Source organism: Ictalurus punctatus, chromosome 18 (genome assembly GCF_001660625.3).
Source record: "Ictalurus punctatus breed USDA103 chromosome 18, Coco_2.0, whole genome shotgun sequence".
Taxonomy (NCBI): Eukaryota; Metazoa; Chordata; class Actinopteri; order Siluriformes; family Ictaluridae; genus Ictalurus; species Ictalurus punctatus.
This window is the reverse complement of record NC_030433.2, coordinates 1,666,091-1,677,951: the sequence shown is the minus strand read 5'-3', so window position 1 is coordinate 1,677,951 and position 11,861 is coordinate 1,666,091. Positions and strand designations below refer to the sequence as shown.

General features: G+C 42.3%; 2 protein-coding genes across 3 annotated transcripts; one reads left to right on the top strand and one right to left on the bottom strand.

The window, feature by feature from the left end:
- Position 1: 1 nt before the first annotated feature.
- Positions 2-3,598, top strand: nsa2 (NSA2 ribosome biogenesis homolog (S. cerevisiae); the record flags this gene model as incomplete). The annotated part of the gene is given in 6 exon segments (NM_001201055.1): positions 2-113; positions 834-1,021; positions 1,732-1,882; positions 2,306-2,485; positions 2,687-2,879; positions 3,219-3,598. Coding segments are annotated over 6 exon segments (783 nt in total). The 3' UTR covers positions 3,287-3,598.
- On the bottom strand, positions 3,244-11,228 carry tor1 (torsin family 1). 2 transcript variants are annotated; one of them, XM_017493156.3, is made up of 6 exons: positions 11,099-11,228; positions 10,531-10,739; positions 8,732-8,997; positions 7,018-7,193; positions 5,430-5,557; positions 3,244-5,255 (listed from the first exon to the last, which is right to left on the bottom strand). In XM_017493156.3, exons 2-6 carry the CDS (start codon positions 10,727-10,729, stop codon positions 5,011-5,013), a joined length of 1,014 nt encoding a protein of 337 aa, XP_017348645.1. In that variant the 5' UTR covers positions 10,730-10,739; positions 11,099-11,228; the 3' UTR covers positions 3,244-5,010. The 2 variants fall into 2 exon arrangements, with proteins under 2 accessions (XP_017348645.1, XP_017348646.1); XM_017493157.3 differs by lacking the exons at positions 10,531-10,739; positions 11,099-11,228 and adding an exon at positions 9,784-10,062.
- Between the last annotated feature and the right edge of the window lie 633 nt (positions 11,229-11,861).

Sequence of the window (11,861 nt, the reverse complement as noted above, 5' to 3'; positions counted from 1 at the left end):
TCAGAAACCCAAACGGCTCGAACAAGACTCTGTAACGACTGTTTAACCACAGGAAACCGTCCACGCAACATTTGTACCTCTTTTTTAATACGTAAACATCCACAAACAACATGGTAAGAAGTCATATTCTGTCTTTTAAGCTGTGAATTTCCAGAAGAATTGAAGCTAATTTGTTGGCTAAAGGTTGGCACGCGCATATGGTGGCGTTGCGTTGAAGCTAGCAAGCTAACTCAAGTTATTATGGACTGTTTATACCATATATATTTGCGTTTGCACGGTTAACATCTTAACATACGCCTTTTGACGATTTTTGCTATAATGAAGGAACATCTGTGGCACTTTTGTTTGTTTATTTAAGCTTTTTTTCCAGTGTCATTTTGTCCTAAGGGTGTGTAAACTTTTTTTACACTCGGGTAGAGTGCGGAAATACAAATAAATAAATAAAAACAACTACTTTCAGTGCTTTTCGAAGTTTGTATGAAGTAAGTTAGTGCTAGATTCAGGCAGCAGTTAAAACAGTTGATGATTAGTGAACGGGTTCAGGTCCCAACCTGTCACGTGATCTGTGACTTAAGCACGCAGTATTGTGTACACGTGACATTTTCCCCGCTAATAAAACAGTAAATAAATAATACACATGTGTAATTCTGTATTAAATATTAACTGGGAGGAATAGTTTGCCGGAAGATGTCTCTAAGTCCTTGCTGTGTCCCATTCTCAGTGGGATGCAATGCAGTGGGAATTTCTCACAGGTTTAAGATCATAAGTATTTATTGTTTTTTTTTTCCCCCACCCTCGGAATGTATCTGACTTGTACGTCATGTTTTCCACAGCCGCAGAACGAGCACATTGAGCTGCACCGTAAGCGCCACGGTTACCGGCTCGACCACCATGAGAGGAAGCGCAAGAAGGAGAGCCGTGAGGCGCATGAGCGCTCCCACAAAGCCAAGAAGCTCATCGGTCTGAAAGCCAAACTGTACAACAAACAGAGGCATGCTGAGAAGATCCAGATGAAGAAAACGTGAGTATACATGCGTGAGGCGTCGTCGATTCCAAATATCAGCCAAAAAAGAAACGTTTCATGCTTCGGTGCCGTGGAGAGTTTGCGGTGTCGTGCTTTACGCGATTCTTACTGAAATAAGAAACGGGATGTTTTTGGCTTAGAATCGAGATCACGATTCTTTAATCAGCTGTGTAAAGAAATATATATATATATACACACATACATACGCTACCCGTCGAAAGTTTGCGGACACTCGACTGAAATGTTTCTCATGATTTTAAAAACCTTTTGATCTGAAGGTGAGTGATTAAATGTTTGAAATCGGTGCCGTAGACAAAAATATAATCGTGCCAACGTGTTCACGTCTTTCACGAACATTTTATTTATGACTTGGAGCGAAATATTCCGTTAAGAGTCCAGTGTAGGTGGGAACTCCTTTAATACCGTTTTAAAAAAACATCTCGGGGAATCTGACGCCGAGCAATCACGTAGTGTGAACACCACAACAACTTAATGACTCCTGAAGACGAGAGAGCAAGTCGTGTAGTGTGAACTCAGCCTAACGCACACCTAGCCGTGAATGTTTTTTTTTTATTATTATTTTTTTAAACACAATACGGAGTTTGTCAAAAGCAGAATGGTGTACTGAAAACTCGCGATGCATAAATATGAAAATGATTTGAGCGAAACTGATCATGGATAACATTCGCGTTATGTTTTGCCTGCAGAATTAAGATGCACCAACAAAGAAGAACCAAACAGAAAGACGATGACAAGACACCAGAAGGAGCAGTTCCAGCTTATCTGCTGGACAGAGAGGGCCAGTCTCGTGCCAAAGTTCTGTCTAACATGATCAAACAGAAGAGGAAGGAGAAAGCTGTAAGTTGTATCCAATCACGTGTTGTAAAATGACACACTGTCCAATCAGGGTCTGTCAGTTGGGTTAATTAGGTGGAATTGTAGTAAGTAGTGAGGCAGTATGCTGAGATGCGTATAGCTGAAATGGCTATGTTGTGCTGTACTGGTATAGATAAAACAGCATGCTCCTTATGTTTGTTGTCTAGAAAGACATGGTTAAAACAGGCCAGTGTTTTAAAAGGTGTGAAAATGGGAGAAAGCGGTGGGGTACTGAGAACATGTTATGCCCCAGAATGAAAAATTTTACCAAAATGAATATTCAGGATCCACTGGGATAAAAATCATACAATGAGTTTATCTCTTGGGTTCAGTGTTGCTATTATAGTTTTGTTTTTGCAGCGTGTGGTCTGTTCACGACAACATATTTGTGTTGTTTGTTTGTAGGGAAAGTGGGAGGTCCCTCTTCCCAAAGTGCGTGCTCAGGGTGAGACGGAGGTTCTGAAGGTGATCCGAACCGGAAAGAGGCAAAAGAAAGCCTGGAAGAGAATGGTGACCAAAGTGTGCTTCGTTGGAGATGGCTTTACACGCAAACCACCAAAATACGAGCGCTTCATCAGGCCGATGGTAAGACACACATACACACACACGCAAATAGCTGTGTAGAGTTATACTTCTGATCTTTTGTCTAGTTTGAGTTCGGTATAATAATAGTATAATTATTGGCCATGTTAGATTCTAACCCGAACTTTATTTGAATGTTCTCGTGCATCACTGCTAAGATTTTTCTCAGCCTACTTCTGCTGTTCTGTTTCCGTCTTCTCACAGGGTCTAAGGTTTAAGAAGGCGCACGTAACTCACCCAGAGCTGAAGGCTACATTCTGCCTGCCCATCCTGGGTGTGAAGAAGAACCCCTCCTCTCCCCTCTACACCACACTTGGGGTCATCACCAAGGGAACAGTCATCGAGGTCAACATCAGTGAGCTCGGTCTGGTCACACAGGGCGGCAAGGTCATCTGGGGTGAGTGATTTTTGTTTCACAGAAAAGTCTAGTTGAAATCATGCCCAAAATCTAGCTAGAAAACAAAACCTATTTATACGTGAAATCATCTCATCTTTTGTATTTATATTTAACGAGGTAGTATCCCGCAGAAGAGCTTTTCAGGTGATTTGTATAATAACTAACATCTTTCCCTGTATAGATTCTTCAGGGTAGTGTTTCAAACAGGGAATTATTAATGTGGCCCTAGTTTATGGTAGAACGTTTCTTTATCTTGATGAAATTATAATAGAATATCATACTACTCATGTGTTTTGTAATATTTCTCACTGTTTTTTTTTTTGTTTGTTTTTTTTGCAGGTAAATATGCACAGGTGACCAATAACCCAGAGAACGATGGCTGCATTAATGCCGTGCTGTTGGTGTAATGGAATTGACGAACTGTGCGCTGTACGTGCAGCTTTGGACCACAGTGGCATTGAATTATTGACATTTTCTTCCAAAACGCAGGAGGATATGGCAGGAAAATCAACCTGACTGGCTAACAAAAAGAGTCAGGGGTGCAGTCCTGGACGGAAATTCAACCAAACCAAATTAGTGACTTTTTCCTGATCTAACGCAACTGTTTCAACTGAGCAGCTCTTCTTACCAGTGGTGTGTTAGAACATGGAAAACACTAAACTTGGCTATGCTCGTGCAGAGGAGCTCGTGGATCGTATTAAAGATCTTTTCAAATTAAAGTTCTACCTTGTGGGATTCATACATCTGTTCAAAGCTATGACCTGACAATTGTAGAGTACTGTAATTCAGAGGTCAACATAAGCAATGAAACACTACAAACAGTTCTGTATATACTGATACAGTGGATATAAAAAAAGTCTACACACCCCGGTTAAAATGCCAAGTAAAATTTGCTTATTGAAAATACTGTCATTCACCACTTTTCGACTTTATTGGAAAAGCTCAGCGTGCGGGCACACAAGAAGGTACCCAGCAGATTCTCATGGCCCTGTCGGTTGTACGTACTAGGTGGATCTGCTAAATTATAACCGAGGACTGAGTGAGTGCGTGCGCAAACGTGGGCGGTCTCTTTGGCGCCCTGTGAGGGGCGGGGACGCGACTCTGACTCGCATAAAGCGGTTACAGTTACCGCAAAGTGGTCCCTGATATGGCAGCGAGTATTCGAGCGGTAAATCGCAAGACGAGATAGAGCTCATGAACACCAGTAAAGAATAAGATCAAGTTTATCAGGTTTAGTGAAAGTAATCAGTGTGGAATGATTCGTGAAACGTTTTTGACACGGGGCAACTGCAAATGAACAAAAAACAATCGGGACCAAAAGCGTGGACCGTCAAACCATCACCGAGACCAACAAAAACATTCATATACGTATCTTCAGACCATTTCCTCCGCTGGAAAGACATCCTCTTATGTGAAGCATGATTATAATTATAATAATTATAAAGTGGAAGTACTGTGAGTGTTAACACATCAACGCATAAACATTTCCTGTAGTGATGTCTGGAAAACGACGCTTTGTCGGTCGGACTGCTTCTTCCTGGCTGCTGCGGTTTCATAAGAATTTAATGTGAAATACATTTTAAAATCTCTAGCGTAACGATTCAGTGAGCTGGACAGCAATGGCAAAAAATATGTAAACATTTCTTAAACGATTTTGATAAAAGGGTGTAATTGGCAGACCGTATAGGATTTTGACATTAAGCTGTTCTTTCTGTTTACAGACATTTAAAAAAAAATAAAAATAAAATTATGCCAAAACAAAAGTATTTCGTTCATTACGAGTGCATGACAATGCACAAAACAGGGTCATGAAAAATGACCGTTTAAGATTCAACACGTCCATGCCGCCACCGAATCGATGACGAGACCTGAATCCTCCTTAAAAAAACAAGGAGTCAAGCCTGCGTCGTTTTTCATTCATTCATGTTAAAAACAAGTAATAGAAACCATTTCAATCAATAAAAAAAAAAATACTGCTTCCTCCTCGTACACGTGACGAGTGACATCAGAGTAGTGTTCAGGTGGATCTTATGAAGCGAGTATCCTCTGTGGATACCGCGGACACGGTTCCCTCTCGAGCCGAGCCTCGGGTCTTCGGAGAACGTACACGCGGCGTTGCGTTTCCTTCGGTTTAGATGTAGAAGTCCAGCCTGCTGGAGATAACCTTGCAGCCCTGCATGGAGAAGACACGCTCGTTGCGTGGGAAATAGTTCATGTCGTGCGCCATTTGCTCCACAGCTTCCTCGTTGGGTTCCAGGCCCTTGCTGATCATCTCGGCTCGGCCGCACTGCACCACGTGTTTGTACTCCAGGGGGAGGAATGGCACGAAGAAGTCCACCATGTTCTTGTCTATTAGGCTAGTGTGCCAAAAACCACCTGGAGAAACACAAACAGGGAAAGTGTCACGTTCTTTAATATGTATCGCTCCTCCTAAAGCCTGATTCCTTTCGAACGAAAACATTTTTCTAGCCAGTTTTGCTCTCGTGGACTCCTGGCCGTGGATGATTACGGCCAGGAGCGTAATCATCAAACGAACGCCGCACTACGTACTATTCTTGTTGTTAAAAACGGACAGGGACAGCGCCGTCTCCAAATGCTTCAGCTCGATCTCTTCTCGATCCCTTCCTGCTTTCCAAAAATCCAGCGCCACCTGCACGATGTTTTCACCTCCGGCGTTACTACGGAGTAGAGACACAAATACACAGGGGACATTAAACCTACGCCATTTGCATACGTGTTGCTCACGACAGTTCATTTTTACTTAAAAAAAAAAAAAAAAGAATTAAATTTTATGCAACGATTCTTAATCTCTGATGGGTCATACATAGGGATGTAGTTATATTGATATCTGTCCAATAACGTACTCAAAACAATACTCTGACAGCGAAAATCTGATAACCGTGAGATACCGTACGACGTGTTTTCACGCCGAATGACAAACATGAAACCTGAACGTATTTTACAAATGAGGACCAAAGCACGGAGAGGAACGCCGCCATGTTCCTACATTACAACCTGATAAAACAATTTATGGTGTCATTGTGCGGGTCAGACTCGCTCGTGCTCTCTGTTAAAGATACTGCTTAAATGCCATAAATGTCGTTTATGGCGTCGTTTGTGGCGCCTCGACTGCTTAATACTAAAAGGAAAGAAAAAAAGAAACAAACCCATCAAAACTCATACCGTCTGAACAACATTATACTAAACTGTCTTGCTAAAATGTTTCGTCCATTTAAAAATGCATTACAGCACTTGTAATAGCGTTAACATTAGCGCGCCTCGTCTTCAAAAGGACCCACGCCACACCCCGCTTCATCTTACATTTATGGCATTTGACAAGACACCCTTATCCGTATCCAGAGCGACTTACAGTTTTTTTTTTATTTCATTTTATACAGCTGAGCAGTTGAGGGTGAAGGGCCTTGCTCAAGGGCCCAACAGTGGTAGATTGGTAGTGCTGGGAATTGAACTCACGACCTTCCAATCAGGAGTCCACCGCCCTAACCACGGAGCTACCACCGTCCACATCTCCCTCCACTGGCTTCCTGTATCCGCCCGTATCAAACTCGAGACCTCGATGCTCACGTAAAAGACTTTGTCTGGGACAGACCCTACCTCAACTCTCTCCTGAAGGCTTATGTCGGCTGACGGAATCTGCGGTCGGTTAACAACCGACGCTCAGTAGTGCCTACTCAGTGTGGCCCAAGATCCCTTTCCAGAACCTTCAAACTAGCCGTTCCTCGGTGGCGGAATGAACTTCCGGCCTCAATCCGGACCGCGGAATCTCTCGCGTCTCTCTTCAGCTAAAGACCCAGCTCTTCCGTGAGCACTTAACCCACCCCTAAAACCCCAACATTCTTTAAAATAAAGGAATAAATCTAATTAAATAAATTACACTGACTCGTACACCTCTACTCTGTGCATTTCGCTTCTCTAGAACTCAATTATAAATCCAGTACAGCAGCACGCCTTGTATCGTTCTCCGCTCGATATCTCGCTCGATATTACTTGTAGTTCCTCATCTGTAAGTCGCTTTGGATAAACGCGTCCGCTCGTGTGATTAGCATGGCATGAGCAGCAGCGTTTGTGACCTGACAAAAGTAAATCATTTGTTCTACACGATGATGGCGTTAGAGACCTTAGGAAGATGAAGATGGCCTTGCGGTAGGAGACTCCGTCTAGAGTTTCGTAAAAATCTAAGTAGGGCTTGATGCTGTCGATCAGGCCCGGGTGCATCTTGTCCATCTCGTCGAATATGAACATGGAGCGAGGGCAGGCGGACACGTTGCCCTTTATCCACTGCTGCAGTTGGGACTACACACACACACACACGACAAGAAGTAGAAACATTAGTCTGCAGTAGTCAACAGTAGCAGGCATTCTATTCCCTAAATTCAACCCGTGTCTCATTTGGAAGGCAGTGATATAATGGCAGGTAAACATGCAGGTAAAGCTGCTCTGAGACAATGTCCATCGTTTAAAGCGTTATACAAATAAGACTGAATCGGACTGAACAAAAGCACTATAAGCATTTTGACATTAAAATGAGATATACATGTTTCAAATTTCCTTTATTTGAATTTCAAATAGTACTCATTTCCATCGAGTCACCACGGGATAACCGTAGGAGGAGTTTCTCTGACGTTCACGGGTCAAGTTTCTTTAATGGGAAAGCGACGCGTGTACTCGTGCGGAGGGAAGAGCCTTGGGTTCTCGATATTCTCACACATTATTGCCAGTACGTGGCACGCCATGCCGTTTCGTGAAGAAGCACGGATACTGTTACTGATCTGTTGCTACGCACAATCTGTCAGCACACCCGTGCTCCGTATAGCGACCGTATACGACCGTATATAAGCCAGAACATTAAAACCACCTGCCTAATATTGTGTAGGTCCTTGTGCCACCAAAACAGCTCAGACGGTCGAGGCATGAACTCTACAAGACCTCTGAAGGTGTGCACCGAGACGTTTACGTAAAGGATTTGCATGAATCTGATCTGGGGAATTTAAACTTGAACACTTTGTCATGTTTCTCAAACGGTTCCTGAACAGTCTTTGGCGCATTATCCTGCTGAAAGAGACCACTGACAGGCCACCTTCTTCTGTTGCTCCATGGTCCGGTTCTGATGCTCACGTGCACATCGTAGGTGCTTTCGGTGTGGGACAGGGGTCAGCACGGGCACGGACGGGCTAGCCTTCGCTCCCAACATGCATCAGTGAGCCTTTGGCACCTGTGACCCTGTCGCTGATTCATCGATTGTCCTTCCTTGGACTACTTTTGGTAGGTATTAACCACCGCATACTGGGAACATCCCACAAGACCTGCTGTTTTGGACATGCGCTGACCCAGCCGTCTAGCCATCACAGTTCGGCCCTTGTCAAAGGCGCTCGGATCCTTACGCTTGACCATTTTCCCTGCTTCCAACTCAGCAGAATTGACTGTTCACTGTCTGCCTAATATATCCCAATATAGCCATTGTAACAAGATAATCAAATGTTGTTCACGTCGCCTGTCAGTGGTTTTAATATTATGGCTAATCGGTGTATATTATTTTGGGTGGTGAACTGCTCTCGGCAAAGCCATGACACTGACGTGTGTGTGTGTGTGTGTGTGTGTGTGTTACTATGCCCTGGTTCTTACAATTCTTACTGCTCTAAATGCCAAAGGACGCATTTAGACACTATATACACCTATCTAATAAACTGGCAAACTCAAAAAATTTTCCCGCCATGTTTATCGGAGAGATTGTGCCAAGCACATAAAGTTGGACGGTGCCTAAAAACATTTTTGGTACGGTTACAGATTTAAGTGTTGTTTGTCAGGATCAATGGGTTGAACTTGTGGAGTACCTTGTACGAGTCCAGATCCACTTCGTGCGGGAAGTGTGCCGTGGCGGTGAACAAGTGCACAAATCCGCTCGTCATTCCACGTTGGTAAATGTTTTTGGCAATTAGCTGACTGACAAAGTTTTTGCCTGTGCCGGTCCAGCCATGCAGCGAGAGGACTAGGGGCTTCTTCGGGTCTTCGTTGTTCATGAAGCCAGTCACAGCTTTGAGGATGACACGGGATGCTACATGCTGGCCAATCAGCTTGCTCTGCAGATCCACTTCAAGACCTTAAAACGAGAGAATTACGGGCCATTACGCAACAACACACTATATGTGGAGGTGATGATGAACAGTAGATAACTTCCAAACAGACTGGACAATGTATGAAATATGGCTGCAGGCTGCTACACCCAATGGAATGTACTGTACATCCTATAAGAAGCTATTCAAGATTCAGCTACTTATGTAATCATCTTACGCGTGTACTCAGTAAATGATTTGTGTACTGAGTAAATGATTTGTGAAAAAAAATTGTTCTATACTCGATGTCAAGGATGATAAACACCAGACCTAGAGGGCCAGATTTCAGTATAGTTTCTGCACTACCCAGAAAACCTGGACAAGACGAACCACAGGAAATATATTCTTCAAAACACCGACTCCAACGTAAACAGTCCAATCAGATATTCCTTCATATTCTGTCCCACGATTAAGGAAAATCCAACAACACATGAAAACCAAGAGCTTTTGACTTGTTAGTATGCACTCTTTCATTCACATCCATCCTTTACTCACTATAATCTAACAAAAATAACATGTAATGTCCAGATCAGGAGCAAATCAAGCATATAGATGAAGCACACATTGAATAGAAGTTTAGGTATTGTCCGGATTAGTTTCTAGATTGGAAACCGATTCGGAAATCGAAACAGAAACTACACTATACAGTAAAAATATAAATAAATAAATAAATAATACATTAGCTAAAGATAGTCAATCGGAAAACCACCCATAATAATGCTTATACACTCAGTTATTAAACTACATGATCTATTTGGCTCGTTTGTGCTTACCAGTCGCGTTGAAACCGATCCAGTGTTGATTACAAGTCTCAAATATATAATTGTACAAATGGTTTCCCAAAGCGGCCATGCCGGCTCCTGCCACAATGGTTGTAGTTATAGGTTCAAAAGCATGTACAATAACACTCGTTATCAACATAAAGTGCAACACCGACGAGGCCGTTGTTTTCATTTTAAATCAAGTCATAGATGAAGACTGTTTTGGAAACGGAATCAGCTTGAAACGTGAATTGGCTCCAACTACAGCCAATAGTTCCGCGTAGCCGCGCAAGCACGTCATTTTCATGCGACACAACTCCCCACCAGGCAGTGACGCGATTTTCCTGCGACGCACAGAGCGAGCTGAGCAAAAGAACGAATTAATAAATGTGGGTGTATTAATGAAACGGAGAATTGTTCAATAAATATTCCATTATGACAAGGCTTGGATCTCACGATACAAGTGAGTACAAAAACGGCTTGTAAAAAAAAACAAAACAAAAAAAACAACAACACGTTATTCTTAACATGTCTTTCCCCTAATCACAGCGGATGAATGTATATCTTCAATACGTCTTTGCGAATAAAAACACATTTAAAAAAATATGTCATGATATCAGGCAAAAAAAATATATTATTTTGTATTATTATTATTTTTTTAAACTTGCAGTTATGGCATCCAAAACCAGGATGTCATACTAGACGATTTCCTGTACATACATAAACAAAGTGCCCATACTAGACCGATAACTTACACACCTGTTTTATTGTAGGAGATCCACTCTGGTCTGCAGCACTCCTGAAAGTGGTACAGAATATTTGGATAGCGGGCTAGAAACCCGGTTATAGCGGCTGCAATGCCAACAGCCAGGCTGGTCGAGATTGGCTCTATTGCTTCCGCCTTCATGATCATTAAACTCCATCCTGCGCAAAGGACTAAGATCCATCTTAGCCGCATTTTCTTTCTGCTGTGAAACCAACAAAGAGACAACGCGGTTTAAAGCGACCCTCGACACTCACACTGAAGTCTTCCCATTCGACTGGTTGCTACGAGATACCGGGCTAGTTTGAAGATATCGTATGATATCGCGTGGTTTTGCGAGGACTCGTAATATCTCGAGGTCCTGCAAAATTCAGAGCTCCTTTGGGTTTGTAAGATTAATGCGCAAAAAAATAAAATAAAAAAATACAAAAAATAACACCCCGACCAAAAAAATCAACGTTGTGTCCTTTCATAACAAATTAGTGCGTCAGTTTGTCATTAAAACGTTAGTGTAATGGTGAATATCAGTCACACAGTATTGTTTACAGATACTGAAATAGTTACCAAAATGGACTTCGACACCTGTCACCTTTCACCTCATAAAAACCACAGGAGGATAAGTTACAGCAGGCTTAACTCAACGAGCGAATTTTCTTTCGTTTAGGTTCTACAAAGCAAGCCAATATGATTCGAACGTCAGTTACTATGGCAACAGAATGTACACTAGTACATACGTACAAAGTTCAAGTCAGTCGGACCTACGGTTCAATGAGAAGATTTTTTGACGTTTTGGACAAATTTTCAATGTACTGGAAAATCTATCATGGCGGATTTTATGGGTTCCAATGGCTTTTTTGTTGCCCGTGAGAAATAAGACATGTATACCAATTTTCACACATTTTGGACTTATTGGGCAGAGGGAAAATCACCTAGACTTTGGGCGTGACCTGTAGCACCACCTATGGGCTCATGTGGGCCATTTGTGGTGTGGCAGTTACTTGTGGCCTGTAGTATCGATGTGTCAAATTCCAAAATTTACCACCATTCAGATCTTGAGTTATTGGGCACTTTAGGGAAATAAGAAGAAGAAGAAGTAGAATAAGAAGATTACTAACAATAAAAATAGATTTCTTCCTGACAGAGGAATCCTGCTAATTTATTTAACAGTTAAAATGCCAATTTTAGACTCTAGGTGGCAGCACTTACATTTTACACTTAGAGATGGTTTTCTTGCGAAATGCCCACATACATAACTGGCGATTCATTTAAACGTTTTACTAACTTAAGTATCTTTTCAAAGAATATACTGAGAATGGGAAAATTGATC